At 40.6% G+C, this 27776-nt stretch overlaps 1 protein-coding gene across 2 annotated transcripts in view; it reads left to right on the top strand.

The window, feature by feature from the left end:
• DYM (dymeclin) overlaps positions 1 to 27776 on the top strand; it is a 337094-nt gene that overhangs the window by 153377 nt on the left and 155941 nt on the right. For both annotated transcript variants that reach the window (XM_024204114.2, XM_024204113.2), the window contains exons 10-12: positions 607 to 789; positions 6623 to 6801; positions 16219 to 16344. In XM_024204114.2, the coding sequence (XP_024059882.1) occupies positions 607 to 789; positions 6623 to 6801; positions 16219 to 16344 (488 nt within the window). The remainder of the gene's footprint in view (positions 1 to 606; positions 790 to 6622; positions 6802 to 16218; positions 16345 to 27776) is intronic.

Below are 27776 nucleotides of genomic sequence, written 5' to 3'. Positions count from 1 at the left end.
TGGATTAGATGATCACAGTGATCCTTCTGGCCTTGGGATCTATTATAACATTCTGGGTTTAATAAAAAAGCACATTAAGAAATGCAGCATGTCGGAATCAATTTGCATTTTTAAAGGAGATTATCTGATTACAAAAATATTGTACAAATTTGTCTTCCTCTCCCAGTGCACCAACTGTGTTAGCGTCCCCTCCTTGAATCCCCTCACAGGCTTTGTGTCTTCTATCACATCAGGTTTAATCTCTTTACCTTCAGAGCCTTTCACCATTATGGCCCTGCCTCTTTCTCCTGATTGTACCTTTCATCTCCTCCTGCACTATTACCTCTTACACTTCCAGCAGCCTCCCTGTTCTCATCTGCCAAATGCTCTCCCCTCTACTCCTTTGAAATGTGCTTTCATGAATTCTTCCACCATCAAATTCACGATCAGTGTTGTCACTTTGTCTCTCCCAGGATGAATTGTTCTTCTCTGTATTGTATCTGTACTTGAGGGTAGACCAAAAGAAACATCTTACTCGTTTGTAAAGATGGGTATGCCCTGAAAGCGCACCATAAATATTTAATAACATTCTCTAAGAGGACTCTCTTTTTCAATTCTTCCCTTTAGCTGGCCTGTGGACAGTATTCACGTTGGGTGGAGTAGGAAGTAAACCAGCACCACAGCAGGAACAGTCATCACCTTTAGCTAATCAGAGCCTTCTGCTTCTGCTTGTGCTAGCTAATTTGACTGATGCTCCAGATACACCAAATCCGTACAGACAAGCTATTATGTCCTTCAAGAACACACAAGGTTTGTAACTTTTCTTAATCTTCTAGTGTGAATTGAAGCAACTGAGGCATTGTGTTATCCTGGCTTCTTAACCATTGCTCTTACCAAGGTGTGCTATCATACAGGTTCTGTTCTGTAAACCTAGGAAATGTACAGAAAGGGAGTTCTTCTTCCACAGATCCTGTGAAGTTCCTGAGCCGGCACGTCTCAGCCCATGAAACTTAAGACACTGTGGCAGGGGGGTTAAACACTGAAAGGTACTGTGCAATTCAGTTTTGGAAAATGGAGTTTCTATAGCTTGCTTTCTTGCAAAGTTTTTAAGACCTTTTCTCTTCTGCGTAGCTCTGGAACTTCACAAGATAGAAATAGCAATGGGAAGGTGAGGGGGTGCGTAGCTGGGGGCAAGTCAGGTAACCAGAAGGATCCTGTTGGCCTTAGGAACGCAATAGGGCATTGGGAGATCTGGGCTGCCTGGACCATACTTCATTGTTTATATCCATAGATGTAAACTTGTTTGTAGCTGAGCTAGTTTGACACTTAAAGTTTTATACTTCTGAAACTTGAAGCATTGAAGGGATGAGCTTGAAACTAGTTCGCTTATTTAAGTAGGAAACTTTAATCAGCTCAGCTGGGCCTGGAGCTGCTTTCATTCTGCAGAAAAGCTCTTAGTCCCCAGAGAGTCCTTGGGCTCATTTCATAATGTTATTGGTGGTGTTTTAAATGAGATGCTGACTACTTGTAGTGTGTGTGTGTAATTTATTTAGATTCATTTTTAAGTGTTGGGAAACATTGTATCTGCATTGTACAATTAGAACAAACGAATTCTGCTCCTCCCATTGTTAACCATACAATTCTTCAGATTAAATTTATTCCTGTGGAAAAGTTGGGAGGCAGGGAAAACAGAAGGGAATGACAACACTGTTTACCCCTTTTTCCAGATCACCTATTCAACATATCCATAAATTATCTGGAAAAAGGGGTAAACAGTGAGGTGTCAAAATTTGAAGATGATACAAAACTACTCAAAATAGTTAAGTCCCAAGCAGACTGTGAAGAGCTGCAAAAGGATCTCACAAAACTGGGTGATTGGGCAACAAAATGGCAGATGAAATTCAATGTTGATAAATGCAAAGTAATGCACATTGGAAAATTATATTCCCAACTATACATATAAAATGATGGGGTCTAAATTAGCTGCTACCACTCAAGAAAGAGATCTTCGAGTCATTGTGGATAGTTCTGTGAAAACATTCACTCAATGTGCAGTGGCAGTTAAAAAAGCGAACAGAATGTTGGGAATCATTAAGAAAGGGATAGATAATAAGACAGAAAATATCGTATTGTCTCTATAAATCCATGGTCCCCCCACATCTTGAACATTGCATGCAGATGTGGTCACCCCATCTCAAAAAAAGATATATTGGAATTGGAAAAGGTTCAGAAAAGGGCAACAAAAATGATTAAGAGTATGGAACGGCTTCCATATGAGGAGAGATTAATAAGGCTGGGACTTTTCAGCTTGGAAAAGAGATGACTAAGGGGGTATGATAGAAGTTTATAAAATCATGACTGATGTGGAGAAAGTAAATAAGGAAGTGTTATTTACTCCTTCTCATAACACAAGAACTAGAGGTCACCAAGTGAAATTAATAGGCAGCGGGTTTAAAACAAACAAAAGTAAGTATTTCTTCACACAACACAATGTCAAGCTGTGGAACTCTTTGCCAGAGGATGTTGTGAAGGCCAAGACTATAAAAGAATTCAAAAAAGAACTAGATAAGTTCATGGAGGATAGGTCCATCAATAGCTATTAGCCAGCATGAGCAGGGGTGGTGTCCCTAGCCTCTGTTTGCCAGAAGCTGGGAATGGGCAACGGGATGGATCACTTGATGATTACCTGTTCTGTTCATTCCCTCTGGGGCACCTGGCATTGGCCACTGTCGGAAGACAGGATACTGGGCTAGATGGACCTTTGGTCTGACCCAATATGGCTGTTCTTATGTTCTTAAGAATTATAATGGAAGCCTTCTTGCAACTTTAACTATGTATAGGATCTGAATATAATATGAGAATTAACTTTTTACTTTATGAAAATATCCTATCTAATTTATTGGGGATGAAACCAATTGTGTTCTAGAGAAATTACTCTGAAACCTGTAGAATTTAATAAAGAGTAACTACATCTTTTCTATAGAATTTTTAAAACCATTCTATGGAATATAATACAGATTATATCCCTGCTATTGAAGTCCATAAATAGGTTTAGAAAGATTATCTGTCTTTATCGAATTCTTTAGGACTCTTCTTCCATAATGTTTTTAAAAGATTCTTTTGCTAGTTTTTGTCAATTTTTAAAAAGGTTTGTAAGTGTCTCTGTAACAAAACAGGTAAAGAAATGTTGCAACTCTTAGTGGTTTTGTTTAGTAATTCACACAGCTCGAGCCTTGAGACATGTAGAATTCTCAGCTGACTATAGCATCTAAGTGCTCCTTTAGTAGAGTACGTTGAATTAATCTGCTTCACATCTCTAGCTACACTTAAATGTTAAATTTTAATAAGAAATATTTTCACAAAGTAGCAGTTGTTTTGGATTAATGGAATACACACTGACAATTGTTTAGAAGCTTTTCTGGGAATATGGAAGAAAAAGGAAGAGAAGAGTAGTGGCTTTTTTAAAAATAGGGGAGTATTTTTGATGTATAGGAGTTTTTGCTGCATACGCTGCACAGATGTAAAGGTTTATTAAGAAAAGTTGAAAAGTGTAGTAGAAAAGTGCAGGACTGCTCATTTAAAGGTTAAATTTGTATTGGCTTGCAATTCTTTTCCATAGGAGCATAGCTGGTGAGAATGTTAGTCGCCACCGTTCTTTATGGTGATATAATGTAGATTATTTGATCATTATCTCGCTTTTATGCAAAATAGAGGATTCACATGCAAAGTATCAGCTGTTCTCCAGCACCCCTAATATGCTAACTCAAGTCCTGGGGAGATTAAGAGTAGATTTTGAAGTTTTGATCGCTTTGGAAACTCTACAGCTGATGCTGTTACATTAACAAAGTTAAAACTGCTCAGTCCAATTTTCAGCTTTTAAAAACTTGTTATGGAAAGTAATCAACAAACCAGCCCAGACACACACAATATGCTTGCCTGCCTTCACCACGGTGATCACAATTAAAAAAAAAAATACACACAACACAAATAAACACACACACACCCCATAGGTTTTCCATTATGTCTTAAAAATTACTCTGTGCAGAAGAGCAAGTGTTATCTTGAAAGGCTGCTTTAATTTTTCATGGTGATCCAGACAGCTTACCTTCTCTGAAAATAAAGCTATGTCCAGTTCACTTATTGCAGCATTCTGGAAGCTCATATAGCAAGAAATATCTTTCTCCATGTATCCACTTACAAGTTTTTTATTTTAAATGGACATTTCTGAGCTGCTTATGTCTCAAATACACTTGAAAAGTCACATAATTAGTTGCACAAACATCATAGAAACACATAGAAACCAGTTTTCAACCCGTTTTACTGTTACTTTCATAATATTCTGTTCTGGTTCCATTTCTACCTTCGCCCTAAGTTATGCCATACACACCACGACCACCTGACACGATTTTCAAGGAGTTAAACTGTGCTTAGCTAATGTGATTTGAAACATCACTTATCTAATTTAAAACAACAAACACCTTTCTTTCTAGTCTAACCAAGGCCTATATTATGGCCATTGAACATAGGTTACTTAGGATATGTCTACACTTAAAATGCTACAGCTGCAATACTGTAATTCTTCAGTGTAGACACTCACCACAGCAATGGGAGGGGTTCTCCCACTGCTGTAGTTAATCCACCTCCCTAAGAGGCAGTAGCTAAATTGAGAGAATTCTTCTGTTGACCTGCACAGAGGGTTAGGTTGGCATAGCTAAGTCTCTTAGGGATATGGATTTTTCACAACTCTGAGAGACGTAGCTAAGCCAATGTAAGTTTTCAATGTAGACTAGCCCTTAGAAGTAACGGAGGAGGAGAAGGACCTCGGAGTACTGGTTGATCGCAGGATGACTATGAGTTGGCAATGTGATGTGGCTGTGAAAAAAGCTAATGCGGTCTTGGGATGCATTAGGCAAGGTATTTCTAGTAGGGATAAGGAGGTGCTGCTTCCGTTATACAAGGCACTGGTGAGACCTCATTTGGAGTACTGTGTGCAGTTCTGGTCTCCCATGTTTAAAAAGGATGAACTCAAACTGGAACGGGTACAGAGAAGGGCCACTAGGATGATCCGAGGAATGGAAAACCTGTTGTATGAAAGGAGACTTGAGAAGCTCGGTTTGTTTACCCTAACCAAAAGAAGGCTGAGGGGGGACATGATTGCTCTCTTTAAATATATCAGAGGGATTAATACCAGGGAGGGAGAGGAATTATTTCAGCTCAGTACTAATGTGGACACGAGAACAAATGGATATAAACTGGCCGTCGGGAAGTTTAGGCTTGAAATTAGACGACGGTTTCTAACCGTCAGAGGGGTGAAGTTCTGGAACAGCCTTCCAAGGGAAACAGTGGGGGCGAAAGACCTCTCTGGCTTTAAGATTAAGCTTGATAAGTTTATGGAGGGGATGGTCCATAGGTCAATAACTTGCCATCGCTGGTAACTAGTATCAATGGTCAATGCGGGTCTGGCTGGAGAATCTTGCCCGCATGCTCAGGGTTCAGCTGATCGCCATATTTGGGGTCGGGAAGGAATTTTCCTCCAGGGTAGACTGGCAGAGGCCCTGGAGGTTTTTCGCCTTCCTCCGCAGCATGGGGCAGGGGTCGCTGGCTGGAGGATTCTCTGCAACTTGAAGTCTTTAAATCATGATTTGGGGACTTCAACAGCTGAGTCAAGGGAGAGAATTATTCCAGGAGGGGGGGGGGGTCAGCTTTTGTGGCCTGCATCATGCAGGAGGTCAGACTAGATGATCATAATGGTCCCTTCTGACCTTAAAGTCTATGAGTCTATGAGACTAATACTAACCAGCAAATACAGATATGATACTCATAGAGCACTGTAAACTAAACCCTGAAGTTGAGTCATTTTGGGACTGGAAACAAACCTACTCCTTCACGTTCCCTTGGAATTCTAGCTGTCAAGGAAAGCCCTGTAGCTGCACCGTTACCCAGCATTCCGTGAGATGCCTTCTTTTCTTACCGTAAGAATCAAGGGGTACGTCTACACTACCCGCCGGATCAACGGGTAGCAATCGATCTATCGGGGATCAATTTATCGCGTGTAGTGTAGACGCGATAAATCAATCCCCGATCGCTCTCCCGTCGACTGCTGAACTCCAGCTCGGCAAGAGGCGGAAGCAAAGTCGACGGGGGAGCGGCGACCATCGATCCCGCGTCTCGAGGACACGAAGTAAGTGATTCTAAGTCGATCTAAGATACGTCGACTTCAGCTACGCTATTCTCGTAGCTGAAGTTGCGTATCTTAGATCGATTCCCCCCCCCCCATAGTGTAGACCAGGCCAAGGAGGGGAATAAAGGGTGACAAGGCAGCTTTGTTACAGGCATGACTGACTGTGAGTTGGAGGGAGGAGCAAGAAAGACTAATATGGGTATAAGGAAGGCTCACCAGTTCTCATGTGAGAGAACGATTGTAACTTTGACATAACAACTGACGTTTTATGAGACTTGGCTAAGGTTTATTGACACCAGTAAGAGTTGAACCAAGACTGACTAAAGATTATTTCTGCAGGTATTTAGCTCCAGTTCTTTCTGTGGTGCTCGTGTCAGACATGAAAGTGTCTGTAAAACAAACAGAAACCTAGGTGGTAAATGATTTTTTTTTCTAAATATGTTTTTGGTTTCTTTATTCCAGATAACACTGCTTTTCCTTCACCAAGTCCACATGCTTTCCAGATTAATTTTAACAGTTTGTACACAGCTTTGTGTGAACAGCAGAAATCTGATCAAGCAACTCTCCTTTTATACATATTACTGCATCAGAACAGCAATGTTCGGACATATATGTTGGCCCGCACTGATATGGAAAATCTTGTAAGTATCGTACTGCATATTTAATACTTAATATTTGGCAATTGGTGTTGATTTGTGGAGGTTTGTGTATGGTTGTGTAATGTTATTCAATACTTGTTCATATTATTATGCTCAGCATGTGACTGGATTAAGAGTTATCACTAATAAGAGTATAAATCTCTGGAATGTTGGCAAAATTGATAGGGAAACTTAATATGTTTAAAATGGCGGGGGAGGGGAGATTGGATAGAATAAGAGTGGCATGGGTGGGCCAAGATGGGAGGAGAGTTAGGACCGTAAGTGTTTAGTGGCCTGTGATATACAGGAAGTCACACGGTCTGGTGGTCCCTTTGCAACTTAAGCTCTATGACTCTGATATTTTTAACGGGGTTCCAGAAATGCATTTGCAAACTTACATGTGCAGAAACCTGCATTTGCACAGACAGATTCAGTATCAACATGCAGCTCTGCATGTGCTCGTGTAATCGGACATGTTGTTATAGGCCTATATAAATTTGGCCCTTAGTGACATGATGGTCTTCCATTCTTTTTATATATAAATATCATTAGTTGGTATTTTTTAATGAATAATGTGAGGAGAAATCAAAAGGAAAACTTTGAATTCTTACGAATAAACTGTGTTCTAAGCTTTCGTTAGCCAGGAAACTATTAGTCGGCACAGATCTGAATGTGTTAGAGTGTCAACAGGTAAAAATTTGTGACTATTAGTTAAAGGTGTGATGAATTGTCCAGTCTTCTTATGGTATTTCATAGAATAAGGAGCACAGCTTCGACAGTGGCCTCCAAACTGTTGCTGAGTTGTTAATTAACTGGGATAGCCTCTCCTCTCAGTCTTCATCTGACCATGGTAAAGCCACTTCTGCTTAAATTGCATCTTCTGAAGCCACTTACTAGCTTTATCCCGCTCCTGTTTCAGGTGTCCTAACTACAGGAGCATGAGAGGTGGTGTCCACCCAGAACAGCTATTCTTCTAATATCACTATCTTTTCTCTTCTGCTCTTCCCTCCCCTCCCCTGTTTGTGTATGCACACACCCCACATTTAAAATATGAGGAACCAGACCTCTTCTGCTGCTTTCCCTCCCTCTCTGTTAAGGATCAGTAGTGAGCAGAATGCTGTGATCGTCACTCCAGGCTCTTAAACTATTCCTGCCTAATGATCCTTATTGGACAATTTCTCCTCCCCCTCACACACCACAGTTGGTTTGATGTAGCCCAAATCTGTTGACCTTCAGGATATGCTCAAGAAACTTGATCAGTTTTATTATTTCCAGTTAATTATACTCAGACTGCAAAGCTAAGTAAGTTTTAAACTGCAGAGTGTAACTACTTTGCTTATTAATGTAATGAAAGTTGACCTGCTCTGGAGTACAGAAATAAAACAGGCAATTCTAAAGGTTCTGGGTGGGAGGCTGACAAAGTTTAGTTACAAATGTTATGGTAGCAAAAACTTTCTCACTGCTTTGAATTGAGGTCATGACTTGGACTGGTCTGGAACTTTTTTCAACAAAACATTTTTTAGTCAGGAAAATGCTGTGTCAAAACTGAAATATTTTGTGGAAACATATTTTGTTGGAGAGGTTTCTTGGATCTAGGATTGGGGTGAGGGTTAAAAAGAGACCTTCCCCAGAATACCTAATAGCCTGGTGATTAGGACACTAACCTGAGATGTTGGAGAGACCTAGATTCAAGTCCCTGCTCTGCGTGATTCGGCTATTGGCTATTCTGGGATTGAGGAGGTGTGTGGCTCTCTCTTGTTTTTTCATGAAAAATTTTAAAAGGTCTGTCTCTTTCCAATGCAAAGCTGAAACAAATGCCCAAATCTTGAATTTTTTTATGAAATTAAATTTTTGTTTTCCAGCAGCCCTGGCCCTACCTGATCTGTGGTTCTGTAGTATGGCAGTTTACAGAACATCACTTTTTTTTATATAGTGCAGACGTGCTGGCAATCCTTTATGCAAATGTTATTTTCTAAAAATTCTTGTAAAGATGGAATTGGATGTCTCAGGGATTGGTAAAAGAAAAGAGAGCCTAACAACCTAGGCTGGATTTTAGCTAGCATCTGAAGGCTGTTTGGGGACCTGTATGAAATGTGTTTGATCTCAGTCTGATTCCTAGTGGACAGATAAGGACATGATGAAAATTAGCCCTCATAGGCACACTTGTTGGCAAATTCAGGAAGGAGGCCAGCTACTGAACTGCCAATGAAGACTGAACTCCTCTCTATCCCCCAATAGATGAACAGTCTAGGTCAGGTCTGAGTCACTCTGGTGGATCAGTTCTGTGGATCAATAGAAGCATTAAGTTTCCAGGCTGTCAACGTGACAGTAAGGCACTAAGGGTAGGTCCACACTACCCGCCCGATTCGGCGGGTAGAGATCGATCTTCTGGGATCGATTTATCGCGTCTCATCTGGACGCGATAAATCGATCCCAGAAGCGCTCCCCCGTTGACTGCGGAACTCCTGCTCGCCAAGAGGAGGAAGCGCTGTCGACGGGGGAGCTTGCCTGCGCCGCGTGGACCCGCAGTAAGTAAACTTAGTTCGATCTAGGAAATGTTGACTTCAGCTACGCTATTCTCATAGCTGAAGTTGCGTTTCCTAGATCGATCCCCCGCCCCAGTGTGGACCAGCCCTTAGTGTACTAGTTTTCTGTCTCTGTGGGGAAATATTCATAAGTTTAGGGTTTTTTTGCTACTTTTTGGTGATTTTTTTTTTTTAATTATTGTATTTGGTATATTGTGGACTTCAGACGTTTCCTTAGGGATTATATGAGTCAACAGTGCAACACTGTTGCAAAAAAAAGCAAAGATCATTCTGGGATGTATTAGCAGGAGTGTTGTAAGCAAGACACGAGAAATAATTCTTCCACTCTACTTTGCATTGATAAGGCCTCAAACTGGAGCATTGTGTCCAGTTCTGGGTGCCACATTTCAGGAAAGATGTGGACAAATTGGAGAAAGTCCAGAGGAGAGCAACAAAAGTGATTAAAGGTCTAGAAAACATGACCTATGAGGGAAGATTGAAAAAAGTGGGGTTGTTTTGTCTGGAGAAGAGAAGACAGGCGGTGGGTGGGGGGAGGAGGCAGGGGGGAATATGATAACATACAAGGTTTTTACAAGGAGGAGGGTGAAAATTGTTCTTGTTAACCTCTTTGGTTAGGACAAGAAGCAATGGGCTTAAATTGCTGTAAGGGAGGTTTAGGTTGGACATTAGGAAAAACTTCCTCACTGTCAGGGTAGTAAAGCACTGGAATAAATTGCCTGGGGAGGCTGTGAAACTCTGTCACCATCATTGGAGGTTTTTAAGAGCAGGTTAGACAGACACCTGTGAGGGATGCTCTAGTTATTACTGTAGTTCTGCCTTGAGTGCAGAGGACTGGACCAGATGACTTATTGACGTCCCTTTCAATCCTACACTTTTATGATTGTATGATATTATTACTCCTTATTTAATGCTACTTTGGGTCCATCTTCTTTGTTGTTGTGATCACTCTAAAAGAAAAATTACACTTTATTTGCCACATCAAAACATCTGGTAGTTTCCCACCCCCCCCCCTCTTTTTAATACCCTTTCTTTGCCCAGGAAACATCATTGGCAGACTTGCCAGTGTGATTTCCTTATTTTTGAGATTGATTTTTTTGGATTGATCTGTCTCTACTCTCTCATAACTTTTTTAGTTACATTTTTAAATTAGTCCAGTATGTGTTAAACTCTTTTAGCTGAACTCATTTCCCAATTTAATTGTGTGTGAGCCTGCTTTTATCTATTAAGGGCTCTTTTTTTTTTTCTCCCAAGTCATGATCATTCAGCTACAAGGTGGTGAATTGTGCTTACCTTGTATTAAAACACAGTATGGTAATGCTAGCTTTACTTATATAAAAACTTTATTTGTAAGAATATGACTCTGTTCTTTTTATAACAACAATCTGCTCACAAGAATAGATCACTCATTTAATTATAACAATTTCTAGATCATCTCTGTGCATCCATAGTATTGTGTGAAATGATGTAGTCCAATGTCATAAATTATATGAAATGATGTAGTTCATCATAAATTTAGCAAGGGGCATACCTAGTTCGTATTTGGAAAGGAGATCACTGGGAAATGCTCTCAGGAAGCAATGCTGGTGTTGCAGTAGGTGGCACTTTGCAAAGCCAATGCCCCAGCATGGTGTCATGGAACAGCTTTTCAGATATAAAAACAAGCTGTGTATTACTTGTGTTCATGAAAAATGTTGACTCTTTTTGCAAGGATGTGGATTGTTAACCCCATTTTCAAGGCTAAATATTAGTTGGGTAATTGCAAATCAATATTAAGTATGCAAAATGTAGTTTCTAATGGATACAGTAATTCTTTGCTTTTGGTCCTGCACGGTTGTGCAGTGTTGCTATGGACTGTTCATTAGTTGCCTCTCTCCTCCCAGAAATGATTGTATTTAAGGAATGGATGAGATGATGTATTATTATAGAATATGATGATTTGTTATAATGTTCATTGGCAAAAATTTGGTATGAGCATATTTATCAGAAATCATATATTTTGTCATGTATTGTAGATAAGATGTATATAAAAACCTTTTTCCCCCCTGGTTAAATAGTCTCTGGCCCTGGACCGACTATAGTATCTGTAATTTTCAGTGTCTGTTTTTATTTGGCCCACATTTGGGGGGATTAGAAGTAATTTTTAATGGTGAATTCTTTCTGTAAAAATGTCAGCTGATTGAAGACTGCTCAGCGACAAGAAATGTAAGAAGTAGGCCCAGTAGAGATGATTTAGTGGGCAAAATGTGTGTAAGGCGGGCCCATGGTGCAAAATAAATGGTTTATTACATGTTTTCGCAGTTTATTTCATGTTTTGTAGAAGTAAAGGAGTTTATTCAATGAACATCAATACCACATATGCAGTAGAGTAGTATAAGACAAGATCTTTGAATGAAAGGAGCATGTTAATATCTTAGATTTATGCTTATAAATCCATTATTTAAAAATATTTCATGTAGAAATATTTTTATTATCTCTAGTATGTGAAAATGAATTTATTGAGAAGTCTGGAAGTAAGAATTTTGGTTATGCTTAAATGCAAGAGATCTCAACTGCACTTAAAATATTTTGTCTGTGATCAAGCCCTGGTGCATATAGTGATTTAGCAATTATTATTATTTTTATTATTAATGATAATGTTAATAATATTTCGGTACTACCCATTGTGTGCCCGGTGCTGTCCACACACACAGATGCACATGTATAAAGATGGTCACTTCCCTGAAGTGCTTACAAACTAACACAAGATGTAGTACATAAAGGGGAAAAAAGAGAGAGGCAAAAATATTTATTTTAATTACCACATTAATCCCCATTTAATACCTGCATCCTAGCCAAAATTAGTTGGCTAATTTCTTATAAACATTATAGCAGAACTGGGCCTTGAAGAGAGTTTGGAAGATACTGATTCATCAAACCCAAAATGTTTTGTGGAGACATCTTGGGTTCATGAACTTTCATCTAATCATATGCAGGTTTTTGTCAGAACCCTGCCTGTTTCCTGGTAGGCTGCTGGGGACACCGGGATTCTAGGTTCTGTGGCTCCAGGGCAGCCCTGCCATGTGGACTGCCTCAGGATGGGGACTGTGGAATCCTGGATCCCTAGTCCCAGGCAATCTGCATGGCTGGACTGCCCCAGAACTGCAAACCCTGGGAGCCCTAGAAGCTGCTGACTGAAACTGATATGATTCTTGTCAATTTCACAACTGCAGCAGTGATACTCATCAGATGCACCAGTAGCAACTGGCAGGGTCCTGGGGGCTATGTTTAGTTTTGCAAAGGCCATGTGTCAGTGTTTCAGAAACAAAAATGTTTCAGAATTTCTGGTTCACAGGAAATTTCAAAATATCGAAATTTGTGGTGAACCAGAAATCTCAAGGTTCAGATGATTCCACTTATGAATCATTTCAGGTTCAATATGCAAAGGGCAGCATGGAAGAGAGCACAATAACAGTTGTTTGGGAAGCAAATGAGTGTTAAGTCTGGCCTAATTCCCACAGCAGAGGAGGCTTGGGCAAAATGCTGAGAGATAAGGATATATAAGTAGGGAGGGGCACAGATATGAAAAGCCTTGAAGGTAAGGACAAGGAAGTTAAGTCTGCAGTGAATTGGGGAACTTGTGGAGGGCTTCAAAGAGAAGGTGACATGATCTGAATGATAATAAAGAAATCTGATTTTAGAAGCTGTGTTATAAATGGAGTGTGGGGTGGAAACAGGCGTGTCTGGTTTATTTCCAAATTACTGCGGATTGAGCTGATATACAGTATTTCACTCAGTGTCAATAAGCGTGCTTTTAGTTCAGTTATCCCTGCAGCTTTAGTGCCGTGGGTGCTTCTTGAACATGAATACACTTCTCCAGCTATGGTTTATGAACTAACATCCTTTCAGATAGAGATAATATGTATCTTGGGCAGTTCTGAAGCAACATGTGTCCCAGATGTGCTTGGTACAGTGTTATTCAGCACTAACAAGACTGCTTGACAGGTATTATAAGGCCCTATAACTTGCATGGCAATGTATTAAATTTTGATTAATAATAAATATTAGTATTTTACTGTAATAAATTCTACAGGACTAAAAAGCTGATGTTCCCCCTTTTCTCCACTCAGCAGCCATCCAAGAAACTAAGTATTTGCCTCACTTGGTAGACTTCAAAAAGCTTTTCGTTGTTTTCACTGCAAAGTGAAATTGTAAATGAAACTGCAGTAGTTGTATATTGCTTTATGTTGTGCAAAGAGAATTATCATCTATTGGAGTTTATAACAGTACTAGCACTAGGAAAGGATTTGGATTTTGAATGTATGCAATGCAAAACCATGTGCAATATACATACAGTAGAACCTCAGAGTAACGAACAGCAGAGTTACGAACTGACCTGTCAGCCATGCACCTCATTTGGAACCAGAAGTACACAATCAGGCAGCAGAGACCAAAAAAAAAAAAAAAAAAACCCGCAAATACTGTACAGCACAGTACTGTGTTAAATGTTAAATTCTACTACAAGAATAAAGGGAAAGTTTAAAAAAATTTTTTTTGACAAGGTAAAGAAACTGTTTCTGTGCTTGTTTCATTTAAATTAAGATGGTTAAAAGCAGCATTTTTCTTCTGCATTGTAAAGTTTTAAAGCTGTATTAAGTCAATGTTCAGTTGTAAACTTCATCATAATGTTTTGTTCAGAATACCGAACATTTTGGAGTTACGAATAACCTCCATTCCAACCTGTTCGTAACTCTGAGTTTCTACTGTATTTTAGTTGGAAGCAATTGGAGCTATGGGCTCAGGCAGTAAGCCTGTGTGAGGTAGTTTTGAATGTTTTTTTCTTTTTCAGTTGAAAAACTTGTGAAAGACAGAACAAGCCAGTACACTAAAGAGTTGTAGGCTTCAAGTCAGAAAAACAAATGTCTTTAGTCATTATCTGCTTTTCTTATGCTTAAAAATATCAAAGTAGGGATGATCTAGATGGCAGTGTTCTGTGCTACCATCCAGGAGAACTGGTCCTCTAAACTTGTTCTCCTGGCTTCAAGGCAGGAGTTCCTGGGAAAGCAACCGAGAGAGAGAGAGAGAGAGAGAGAGCACACATTGATTCTGATTGGAGCTGGGAGATGAGTGTCTCGCATTCCTTAACAGAAATGCTGACTTTCTAATGAAGGAATTGTAGTGGCATCTAATGCTGATGAGAGTTGTGTCCATTTCAGCCATAACAATGGTACTTATTGTATATAGGGATAGATGAAAATGAAGAGCCGTTTGCTCAAGGATATGGGGAAAACCACTTCCCACTGAGGCATGGGGGAAATAAATATCTTTTATTTTTAGCACTGATATTGTGCTATCTGCAATTCAAACGTTATTTAAAAAAAAGTGGTCTTTGTCTCAGTGATCATGTAGTTTAGAGAAAAAAATCTCAATCCCTACAGTTGCAGGATGTAGAAAAATTTACTGTTTTTAACAGCAAAGAAGTGGCTGTTTGAAATCCCTAACTTCTGAATTTGTAGAGAAAGATGTTTGGTTCTAATGATGGAAAAAAAGTGTTTTTAAAAAGTCTCATTCTTTCCTGTGGTGTTATCTTGATCCTGGTTAATGTGCCCCAGAAAAGGTATGTGCCAGAAGCACATAAAGACAAACCCACTGGTTTTATAAAAAACAGTAAAAATGTCTTTAATGTGTCTAGCCAAAACAAACTGTTTTGGAACTTGGTGATTATAACAGAACATTTCTGGTAATTTTAGAGGCATATGATGCATTCAGAGTACTGGCTGGTCACCAGAAAAGGTTTCACATGATTCATCCTGCTACGTTCGGTTTGTTTTTTAAAACATCAAGCTAAGTCTTTAAGCATCTATAATCTCTTGGGACGAGTTCTCTGTGCCTCATTCAGTCTTGGAAATAAGAATTTTCTGAAGTCCTTTTACTATATTATTTTGATTTAGAAATAATGGGAAGGGGAAATTTTACTGAGCCAGTGTAAAGCTAATATTCAAAGAGATGGTGAAGAGACAGTATTTGCATCTGGATTAAGTTTAGGCTGGAGTTCGGGGACAAATCAAGACTAGAGTTCAGGTACTAATTCTGTGGCAATGAAATCTTGTCAGCTCGTCTTTCAGGACTTTGGCTCAAGCTGGCCATCTTGGTGGAAATGTTGCAAGACCTTGGGCTGAACTCTCATAAGAATGGGAACACTGAAACACTGGCAGTATATGAATTAGAATAGGAAAAACAGGTTTTTACTGGTTTTGGATCCAACCCAGATTGGTTTTCAGATCTGGGGATTCTAATTTGATCACCTCCACCCCTTGAAATTCAGAGAGGTTTGGATTAAGGTGCCAGTTTTGGCCCTCCTCTGATTTTACAATGATTCTGAATAGTGCAGTTCAAACACTGTCTAACTATGATGGATGGGACATAACCATTTCAAACCATAGTTCTGTGTTGACTAAACCTTTGTAAAATGTTGTGAGGAAGATGATTGAACCCCGAGTATTATAGCCAGGCAAACTGTGTTTCAACTGAGTTAGCCATGAACTGGTATAAATTTGGTTCACCAAACAGTTTTTCTGTCAGATGGGAGATGGAATTTTCAGAGCCTTATAGTAACTGGTGTGGCTAGAAATTCCATTTATTAGGAGTTAACATTCAGCGTCTCACTACAAGAAAGAAGATGTTTAGACTATTAATGACTCTCACAGAGACATAAAAAGCAGATGGAAGGTGTTTGAGCATTTTACATCAGCAGTTAGGTGTGGCTGTTTCAGGAGGGAAAGGATGCTGGGATATTATGAAAGGATAGGGTGACACAAGGAGGGTTTAAAACCTTCTGTGTTTGTTGTTTGTGATGTTTGAAAGGCTAAACTAATGCATTCGTATTTTTCCCCTCAAGGTTTTGCCAATTCTTGAGATTCTCTATCATGTTGAAGAAAGGAATTCACACCATGTTTACATGGCTCTTATAATTTTGTTGATCCTTACAGAGGATGATGGCTTCAATCGATCCATTCATGAAGTGGTGAGTTACTGTTATGGTAAATAACTCTTAGAAAATAAAAATCATTTAGATGTTTATCTGAATAGAAATAAGCTTCCATGTTTTACTGCCTACTCCACTAGGACAATAATTGTCTCCTCAGCAGAACTGGTTTACAGATTAAATTTGCTCTTCAAGATTTGAGGATATACACTCATTTCCCAGAAGACTAATTAAAACAGGGTTACAAGCTTCCTTTCAAGGATCTTTGTTTGGTGATGTGTACAAATGTTTTTCCTGCCACTAGGATGACATTGTTCTTCTCTGGTGTTTCCTCTTTCCAACTGAGCATGAAAGTAGGCAGGCAGGTTGCCTCAAGGATGCTGTTTGCCAAGGAAGAAAAAGAAATCGAATGATAGGTCAACAGTCTTATGCTTTAACAGCAACCTTACTTAAGCAGCTTATATTCCAACTGAAAGGACTTTATTGGGAGTTTTTATTTCCCAAACTGGATGCAACTTCCTTACTTGGCATCTCCGGTCTGTCTTTCTGCCAGATTAATATCTATTTTATATTAGCCATATAACATGGTCCAAATTCTGACTAGATTTCATTGGCCTTGACCAACTGTGCTGGAGAGTGACTGGGATGATCGTTCTAGTTTCCTAGCTTGTAAAACTATCACAATGTAGAAGAAGTTTACATTAATTTTATCTGATTTTTGGCTCGGACATGCAAAGTATCTCTTGGGATTATGTGATGCATTGATTCATAAAGGAGATGTGAAAAGCTGAAAGCAAGTGTTCAGGTAGTTAAACAGAATTTTTCTCACAGGTAAGTTTGTCTTGTCTTAGCAGGAATGTGACTTTTTCCCCAGGGTATCAAAGTGATAGAGGCTTGTAAAAACCCGAGAGAGAGAATTTTGGTCACAAATTTCTGTAGCTTCATAGGAGATTATGTAGATCTGTATATAGAAAACAGGAGGACTTTGTGTGTATGTGAAGTTTCTTGGGACTAATAAGCAACTTTTGGGACGAAAACCGATGGCAAATATGCAAACTGCTGAAGCCAACATTTCTCTGGAGACTTTTCCTTCCGCCCCAAACACCATGGGTGTATATATTTGGATGCAGTGTGTATAGATTTAGTATCTCCTTAACATTCAAATTTTTTGCTCATGAATTGAGTTTATTGAACTATTGAGATACAGTACGCCCACCACCACCATCACTTCCTTGCCTCATCTTTCTTCATTTATTTTAAAGGCTTTAAACATGCTCTGTCAACAGATCTCTCATTGTTTAGGTAAACGTGGCAGATTTTCCTAAAATTACCAGTGTGTAGGTTAAGCCATGGGATGAGAGCATAATTCACTTTCTATGTCCATTTAATCCTTGTCCTCACTGCTGAGATTTCCAACATGGGTGTAATGGTGGCTTTATAATGTGAGTGATATTTACAATCTCCCTTTATTTAAAACAAGTATTTGCCGTCCTTTTTCCTGCCAGTTGTCACATGCTTGCCCTTCTCTGCCTCTGTTCTCTTTTCTTTTCCATATCTTCTCTTTCAGTATTTTCTTTGCTGCCTTATCTTATGCCTCTATATCCCTCTTCAGCAGAGGATGCTTGGTGGGGTATCCTTTGGTGGCTCCTGGCGGCCAGGACATACATATTTTTGTTCCTTAAATGAGTACTATAGGAAGGGAGAGAGAATCCTGGGCCTGTGGGCCGCTGCCTGAGCCCATAGTCCTGTACATGTGAACTGCTCATGTGACCAGCTTCTCGCTGCATCTGGGAAGAGGGCCAAAAATGGATGACTTTCAAGGAGTTGCATGCTGCTCTATCAATAGCTGAAGGGACACATTGGCATTGAGTTAGAGGGCAGACCTGGGGGTCATCCAACCTTTTCCACTCTCCTCTGTTCCTTTCCTCTGTGCAGTCCTCTTTTCTACCCCTTCTTTCACACCCCATGAGTACTGTACTTCCCTCTGTGCATAAGGCCTAAAGTCGAACAAAATGCACCTTTGCTACTCCTGTAGCATTGCTTACATTGAACTCCAGGGCTTTTGTTTCTCCTTGCACTCCAAACTTCCTCACAGAGATGGACAGATGCAATGAAGAGGAGAGTTTGGGTATCTCCTGCCCTCACCCAGAGAATTTAGCTATGGGTGTGCAGGCAAGGTCCCTGTCTAGACTACAATACTGCTTTAGCAGCCATGACATACTTGACTAGAAGTGGGTCAAGGACTATGACCCTGAGCCCCCAGGATTCCTGTGTTTCAAGAAAATTCCCCTCCAGTTATTTGCTTTACCGAGGACCCTAGGCAAGCAGCATTTTCTGATTCCCTTGTTTCATTCCTAATTCTGAACATCCCTGAACTTTGTGGAAGAGGGGAAGAAAAGGAGGATTTCAAAATCCAGATCTGAATATTGCAGGTTAAGCCCAACCCTGTTCTGATGGACAGTTTGTGAAAGGATCTTCCTGATGCCAGTTCCTGAGGATCCACTCACTGTACATGGCTGCCAGAAGAAAATAAAAGGACAGATAAAGCCACGCTTTTTCTTTTGCTCTGGAAATCAGGTGTAAGAATGCATTGGTGCATCTGACACCAGTTTACATCCTTTTCAATGTTTTTAGGTGTGTATTCTCACAGTGTGAAAGGTGAGGAACTAGCTTCCAAATAGATTAGTTTTGTACAGTGTTAATTACTGAATTAGTTTAACTAAATGTCTTAAATCTCAAACACACAACTCCCCAAATGCTGAGAGGCTCTCATAGGGAAGAAAAAAACTTATCAATGGAGAGAAGGGAACTATCTAAATCAGGCTGTAAAATGTGAATGTCTAGCACCAGTCACACAACCTGAATGAAGCTCTTATTCACTGTAAGTATTTATTGCATTTTAGCAATTTCAGCAGGAAGCTTCTTCCATCACTTGGCTGAAGTCTGAAAAAATAAGAGAATAATTTAATGTATTTTGAGTCGACCTGTTTTTCTCTGTGCTGATGCATATCCTGTAATGTTCTTATAACAGTCATTACTGTGTGATCCATTTATGGGCATATTTTCCTTTGTGGTATTACACCCACATTTATTTATTTATTGATTTTTAAGATTAATTTTAGTAAGCACAGTTTTATAAATCTCTGTGATTATACAGACTGGTAAAGAGCCCAGGAAACCACAGAAACTCTTCTAACTGCTAAAGGGTTTTTATTTAAAATAAATGTGGTCTTAGCTGCATGGGAGAGGTGATCAAAAACATAGAGCTTGTTCCTGCAACTGACTCCATGCAGGCAGACCCCCGGGGCTTGCACAGAGCCCAGTTTACTTCAGTAGTAACAATGGAGTAAACTGGTAAATCCGGAGTTCCCTAACTGGGATGCGTCTTTGGTGAATTGATCCCCTCCCACCCATCCCCACCCCCCAGCAACATGAAATCATAATTTAACTGAGATCTTCAAATGAGATGCAGTGTCACAAAACTTTTATGATATTTTTTTCCTACAGGCAGCTGTATTTATTTTTAAATGTTATTTTGTTTCCAAATTACCACAGTACACTTAAAATTACCTCTTCAATGAATTTGTGCTGCCCATTAGCAAATGCTTCTGTAACTCTTCATAGCACTGTACAAATACTAACGAACACCTTCTTATAGCTCTCTAAATTAACGTTCCCCAAACTGTGGGTTGTGACCTCAGAGGAGTTGCGAGACATTGGGGGAAATAAAGAAACCACGAGAAAGCCAGAATGTCCCAATTGAGCTGGCTCCTGTCCTGCAGGTTGGCTGGGCTTGGCTCCCCGCTCTGGGCATTGTGACCTGGCCTCTGGTGCATGAGGTTTGCAATGCCACTCACTCTGGGTATGTCTTCACTGGCGGGCAGCGATCGACCCAGCGGGGATCGATTTATTGCATCTAGTTAGACGCGATAAATCGACGCCCGAGCGCTCTCTTGTCGACTCCTGTACTCCAGCTTGGCGAGAGGCTCAGGCGGAGTTGACGGGGGAGCGGGCAGCAGTCGACTCACCGCAGTGAAGACACCACGGTAAGTCGATCTAAGTACGTCGACTTCAGCTACGTTATTCATGTAGCTGAAGTTGCGTAACTTAGATAGATTCCCCCTCCCCAGTGTAGACCGGGCCTCAAATTTGACCCAGACACATCTCTCTCCTCTGCCCTGCCCCGCATCCCACCATGGGGGCTGGGCTAAACCTGAGTGGTGCTGTGACACTGTTATCCAATAATAATAACTGGAAATACGTTGTGTATGTTGCAGTTTAAAATTTTAACACTGAGTCAGTCTTCCTCAGATTCTGAAGAAATGCCTCATAATCAGAGCTGTGGGAAATTCTGAGGTTTCAGTTCTCAGGGTTTCATGCAAACACATTTTCAAAGTTCTGTTCTCTTGGGTCTACAGCCCTTGTTTCGCTTTGAGAATTCAGAGCAAAACTCAAGTCAAAATTTGCAGACTTTTCTCTGGGTGTTGTGTGCAAAGCTTCAGGTTTTATTTTCATTTTCAGTGCAAATCCATAAATCGTACCAGATTTGTTTGAAACTGGGTCCGCATTCTCTTTTAAAATGTTTGAATCTTAGCAAAACTTTCTTAAAACCGTAACTAAAATTTTGAATTTATGAAACCTTAAAACCTGGTAAATTTAATGTGTTTTAGGGTTTTGTTGTGAGCATTTCATGCTGCTTACTTAGTCATGTTGCTTTTTGTGAGATTGTTTGCTGAAGAATAGTTGAACAATGCAAGAAAGCATACACGGTTGGGCTAGTAACTGCCTCTATTTTGTAGCTCGTTATCATTTTGATAAGAGATGTATTTCCTGTCATGACCATTCTTTCTACCCATTAATTTGTAAGCTTCAGTGAGAATATAGAGGCAGAAATGTCATAATTTCGCTAATTAAATCTTAATTTAAAGTTCCTGTTTTTTACTGAGAGTTTATGGATTATTTTTTTGATGAAGCTACTTTGAAGCTGAACAGTCATGTAATGAAATTTTATTGTGTGTAAAAATAGCACATTTTGTCAAGCATTTCAAAGCACTTTACAAAGACAGAAGTTTCATTTTCCCCATTTGTTTGAAAAAATGTTGATGATGAGAGTCAGGTGTTTTCCAGAGGAACTGAGTATTCACGTTTCCCTTTAACTTCAGCTGGAATTGTGGGTGCTCAGCACCTCTGAAAATCAGCCAGAGGTTATTTACTTAATGACCTAATGAGTCTGTGGCAGAGTTGGGAACCAAGATCTCCTGATACCAGTCCCCTTATGAAATGACTTCTTCTTATTATTATCATTATTTATTTGTTTGTACTACCATAGCACATCAGAGCCCGAGTCATGGGCCAGGACCCTACTGTGCTAGGTACTGTACAAACATAGAACAAAAAGATAGTCCCTGCTCCCAGTTTGCTTACAATCTAAGTATAGGACAGAAGACAACATTTGACACTGCTGAATTCTTTGCTTCTTTGTTAATTGGTGACATGTTTTTAATGCACTTGTATACTACTATTGTTTCAGAAACTAGCTTTGAAGCATTCTTTTTTGGGAATTTTTTGTATCTTGAAGGCATAATTGGTGTAAACAAAATATGAAATGAAAGCTGTAGGCATGACATACAGGAGTTAGAGGTTTGTTCTTTTGACCACCATGAATCAGTCACAATTTCAGAAACATTTTTTCTTGAGGAATAAAATCATATTAGTGTGTTCTGGGGCTACTCTGGAATGCAGGCTGTTATTTTGATGTGTTCTGTTTTAGTGAAGTGTGTGTGTGTGTGTGTGTGTGTGTGTGTGTGAGTGACTCAGCCTTACAGTCAACTGTGCTGGTTTTGGTTTAATGGTACCAAGGTTACTTTTTCCCCTTCTAGGCTCATTAACAGTATAATCAGTCGTCTTAGCCATCAGAACTGACTTGGTTTATTATCTTACTTCACCTGTACTGTACCTGAGAAATTAATATCACTAGTTCCTCCTTCCGAAAGATTAATGTAGCAGTGATAGAGCTTCAAATGTATGTTCTGTGAGTCAGTAGAAAGGAGATTTCCACATCCTTTACTGTTTTTTGTGTGTGTGGTTGTTAGTACGCCTTTTGATTTGACACTATTAAGTTACTAGAGCTGAAGAGTCAGCTGAGTATATAGTTAGGTACCGTAATTATTATGAGAGCCTTAAAAGTAGAGTAGCCGAATATCTTGTAGATCAGGACTGAACATAGCTCTACACAGTGCTATTAAACGCTGATGAGCGGGAAATTATCTTAAAGGTGTGGCTAGTAAGCCTGTTAATAAGGTTGCTTAACACTTCCATTATAAGACCCCATTTTCAGTTTTACTGCTTTGGCAAACTTTAACTATTGGGGCTGAAATTCTCTGGGTGTCCACCTCAGGCTGAATATTTTGGAAAGTTTTAACTGAAATGGATCAACAATTTCCAGAATGAGGACAGGGGAAAGCATGTTGTTTAGGACATGTTAAAAATTCTGGTGACCTTTTCTTTGAGAAGCTCCATATTTTGAACCATGGGGTGGCCTTTGTGTCAAGGATGTGTCTTTTGCTGTTCGTGGAAGAGTGGACTCATCACAAGAGCCCCTCCTCCGGGATGGGCATGATAGAACACCAAAGAACTGGAGCAACAGTTGACAAAGGACACTAGAGAAGACTGAGGGCAAGTCTACACTTAAAACGCTGCATTGGCGATGCTGCAGTGCTTTAATGAAGGCACTCTACGCCAACAGGAGAGAACTCTCCTGTTGGCATAGCTACCACCCCTCGGAGAGGTGGATTAATTATGTGAGCGGGAGACAGTCTCCCGCCAACATAGTACTGTCTTCACAAAGGGTTAGGTCAGCATAACTGCGTCGTTCAGGGGGGTGGATTTTTCACATCCTTGAGTGATGTAATTATAGCAATATAGGTCTGTAGTGTAGACCAGACCTGAGTTGCTGCTACTCTTGCAACTCAGCCTTCCAGCCCCATTGCGTTTAAATCCATCCGTTCCAGTTTAGCAGAATGTCCAATGTCCTTACGTCCGATTTTCTGTCTCTGACTCTGGGCTCCATTGTCCCCACCCTTCTCTCTGGGTTTTATTATCCTTATCCTGTTCTCTCTGGAGAGCTTTCCCACCACCTTCCCCAGTAGCTAGTAGGGGAACTCAGACCCTCCCTCTCCTCTGGGTTCTAGCCCAGGGACCCTGTAGTTAGCAAGCAAGGTCTGTCTATAGTCAGACCTACTCCCTGCTAACTTCCTGGGCTTCCTTCTGTCTGAGCCTATCAGCAGGTCTCTCTAATACCTCTGTAAGCTCACCCTTCTTGCAGGGCTAGGACTCACAAGGCTCTCCCCTGGAATCCTCCTATAAATCCCAGTGTAAAAGTATAAATTTAAACCCCCTTCTGTCATCCTCAGGCTTCATCTTTCATCACACCCTGGGCCCTCAACTGGCTCTCTGGGCTCTTTCCACGCTCTGATCCCAGAAGGTGACTGCAGAGTTTCTTCCCTCTCTCTCTCCTGCAGACCCTTTTACTGCAAACTTCCTCTCTTTACACTAGCCCCCAGCTCCTTCCCCAGATGGGATTCATCAGTAACTGGGGCTGGCACATCCTCCAGGTGTGGCCAGTACCTTAATTGAGCTCTTTAGCTTCTGATAACCTTTTTTGTGCTAATGTAGGATAGACATGCCATCACTCTGATCCTGTGAAAATCTGCCTGAATTTGGCTAAGGTATAAACCTTTGAAAAATCTCCATTTGCACACGCTCAGTAGAGACTTCCAAGATCTTAGAATTTAACAGTCCAAAACATGTTGGGCATGCTCCGGCTCCTAGTATTAACCAGACTGCACATGCGCCATCCCCATAGAGTGACTGAGCATGCTGCATTCTCTCACCGCTTCTAGTGCTGACTGGACTGTACTTGCACCAGCCCCACAGAGCAACTGAGCATGCACCAGACCAGTGCTACAGGGGCAAAGCTGGACTTCCCTTGTAATTGCTGCCCCAGTTACTTTGGGATGGGAGGCTGGATACCAGAACTGAGCGCAGGGAACCTGTCTCTCCTGTGTGGTCAGTGACACTCCTGCTGATGCCCAAGCAGCACTGAGGAGGAATCTGCCTGACCTGAATACAGAGGGGACAAGAGCCCTACCAGCAGGCATTTAGTAAAGTTCTGTTAAATAATTCCCAATTATCATTCACATTTTTCTGATGAAATTCTTCCACCCAGGTGATTTGGCTGAAAGTAGTTTTCAGATTTGTGAAATTGACCCTTTTAAAGCACCAAGTATCTATATTATTGGTCTGGACTTTTTTTTCTGTTTGCACATTATAAATGTGATCAAGTCATGATCATTTGTACCTAAGCTACCATTAATTTTTAGACTGGTGCTGGGAACTAAGTCGGGTGGGGGGAAAAGGGAGGCAGGAAAAGGAGGAAAGAGAGATCTGACAAGGAGCCAGGTTGTGGGGGAAGAACTTGACTAGCTGGAAAAAGATACAGTGTAGGGGGAAACTGAGACAAGGAGCCTGGGAGCAGGGAGACTGAGATTAGCACTGGAGCTCTGGGAGGAAGACTGGTACTGGAAGCTATTGCGTAGTGGAGAAATGGGAGTGGCAGGCAGAGGGGAGGAAGATCTGGTGAGGAGCTGGCAGGGGTGTCTGGCTTGGATTGAGAGTTGCGGGGAGCCTGGGACATGGACTGGAAGCCTGAAGGGGCAAACTAGGAGACCAGGACAATTTGAGCAAGGAGATTGGGCCTGGTTTGAAGAGCCAGGGGTGGGGAAGAGAGCAGACTTGGACAGAGACAAGATGGATAGGGAAGGGGCAAAAGGGGTCAAGGTTGGGGGGGGACATGCAGAACTGACCAAATAGAGCACATTCCTCTCCAAAGCCTGAAATCGAGCCTGAGATTCCTGACTGTCACCATTACTCTGCTGTCAGCAAATATTTGTGACACACTGGCAAAGTGTGTCTTACCTCTCTCTAGTGATGGTCCACGTAGCAATAGTAGGTTGTCATCCTATCAGTTCTTCCATTCGCTCAAGCGTTAGAGATCTGTGGATCTAAAGGTTCCAGCCCTGCTGAAAAAGCATGTGGATATGATGTCACATGAGGGAATTTGTTTTTTCACTTTGCCTTTTTTTAAAAAAACCTACGTGTTTTGTTTGTAATTTCTATATTAAAAGAACATTCTTAAGGTTGCAAGTCAAGCTTTCCAATTCTCCAAGGCATTCAACTGCATTAACCATGAGGCAATCCTTTCTCTTCCCTTAGACCTGTAGCTCATTCACTACATATCTTCCAACTTCTGCAACAAGTGAGACAGGCATCCTATAGAAAACAGACAATGCTGATTCCTCCCCAGAGCAGGTTCATCCTGTGCACAGAATGAGGCAGTGGCCCTGTGGAAAAATATCATGCAATCATGTGATTAGACTGCATTATAATGCATATGAACAAGGGGGTTGAATTAAGGTTGCACAGACTAAGTCAAGCTAACATTCTGCATGTTAAACTACTATTTGTAACTAATAGTATGTAACAACGAGTAATCACATTCAGCAGCCTAGCCAAATTCTCAGCAATGTCTAATTTAAAATACCCAGGCAGGAGCTGTGTTGTATATCATTAGATATCTAAGAGTAAATTCTACTCTCTGCTGTTGTGGGGAGAAGAGCATGTGGGTGCCTCTACTCCCTGTCTCTTCCATATATGCATCAGAGCAATATCTGTACATAGCAGTTAGGATAGCATTAGAAGAAGTCAGTCTTCAATGTGCACATCACATGCTTCTAGCCTCCCCCGCACCTTCTTGTTTTGTGCCACTTGGATGGCTCTGGCACAACACCAACTTCATGACCAGCATCATTCCACTTCACTGTGTCTCTCTCAAATTAGGGCAGGAGCTGTCCTATAAATAATTATTAAATACTGTTGTGTAGACTGCCATTAATATTTAAGATAAGCCTCTTTATTCATAGGATGTGTCATGGACCAGTAGGACCAGGGCCAGATTTAGGGGCAGGCAACCGCCTGGGGTGCCAGGTTCGGGGTGCTGTTTTTGTTGTTAGCGACAAAAGGGAAAATAGAATGTTTGAAGTAAAATATTTCGGGTATTCCGTATGTGGATTCATTTTTCACTAACCTCCTAGAATATTCTGGACCTTTGTAGTATCTCGTGGAACCTTCCAGTCTTTCTGAGAACTACATTTTCCTTGAACCTCCTAGAATGTTGTCAGCCGTGCCTCTGCGGGTATATAAGGGGTGGGACGTCGCCAATCATTCAGTGAGGTATAAGAACGAACTGAAGTGAAGTGAGAGCCCAGCTGCGATATTATGAACCTTATTTTATTGTGTAATTGAGAAAGTGTACTTGTGTTTTAAGAGTTGAAAAGTGTAAGCAGCGACTAATAAAGGACATATTTAATGAGATGCCAGAGATATCTATCAAACCCTTATCTATGCGACAATATAAAAGAAATTCTGTTACTTTTCCCCCACGCTTAACATGTAATGTTTGATGACTTTATAATACTGCAGAATATAGTCTTTTGCTTTGCCTAATACTGGCTGTTTTTGCCCGTAGAAAATAAAAAATGCCCCCAAAGAAGCCTTAAGGAGCTCAGTATAGGAAACGAAAAGCTCAGCTGCAATCTAGTTTTCAGCAAAAGGCAAATTTGATGGGAAAATATTGAAATAGAACAACATAGACCTGGCTTTAGGCAATAGCGGTTGTCTCAGTACAGAAGAAATTGAGGAGCGAAGCATAAATGATGGAACTCCTATTACTAAAGAATTAGCAGATTTACCTGAAGATAAGGAATGGAAATGTGAGGAAAGTGATGGAGAATCGTCGTTTTTTCCTGCAGCGGTAAAAGAGAGTGATGATGGTGAAGAATGTTTCTCACATGAAAAGGAGAGTAATGACAAAGAAAAATCTGGTTTACATGAAAAAGAGAGAAATGATAAAGAAGAATCAGCCTCGCATGATGACAGAAACAGCAGTAAGGAAAATTGCACACCACAAATTGATACATCAGATCCTGGTTTCTGGCCCGCGATCCTAAACTCTGCTGTTATTGATAGTACAAATTTGAACGCGCTGGGCAAAATCAAGGATATGACATTTCTGTAAATGAGCAGAAGTGACACTTCCCAAAGTCACACTGTGAAAGAGTGCTTGAGAATGGTGGAAAACTCAATTGGCGTTGGCTAGTTTACTTGAAATCAAGTGACAAAGTGTTGTTTTTGTTTCAAAATATTTGACAAGAATGCCAAATCGTTGCTTCAGCTTTCCTGGTACAATTACTGGCATAACTTAGCTGTTGCTCTGAAGCAACATTAAAAGTTACCAGACATTTTACGGCCTACTGCAAGTGGATGGAGGTCGAGTCCATGCTCAAGCTGAATAAATGCATAGACACAGAAAACCAGTGCATTATTAATGTAGAAACCCAGCATTGGAGGAATGT

The sequence above is a fragment of the Terrapene carolina genome, unplaced genomic scaffold (assembly GCF_002925995.2).
Source record: "Terrapene carolina triunguis isolate 2854851 unplaced genomic scaffold, T_m_triunguis-2.0 Scaffold69, whole genome shotgun sequence".
In the NCBI taxonomy this organism is placed as follows: domain Eukaryota; kingdom Metazoa; phylum Chordata; order Testudines; family Emydidae; genus Terrapene; species Terrapene triunguis.
The sequence above is the reverse complement of the archived record's forward strand: the minus strand, read 5'-3'. Positions and strand labels throughout refer to the sequence as shown.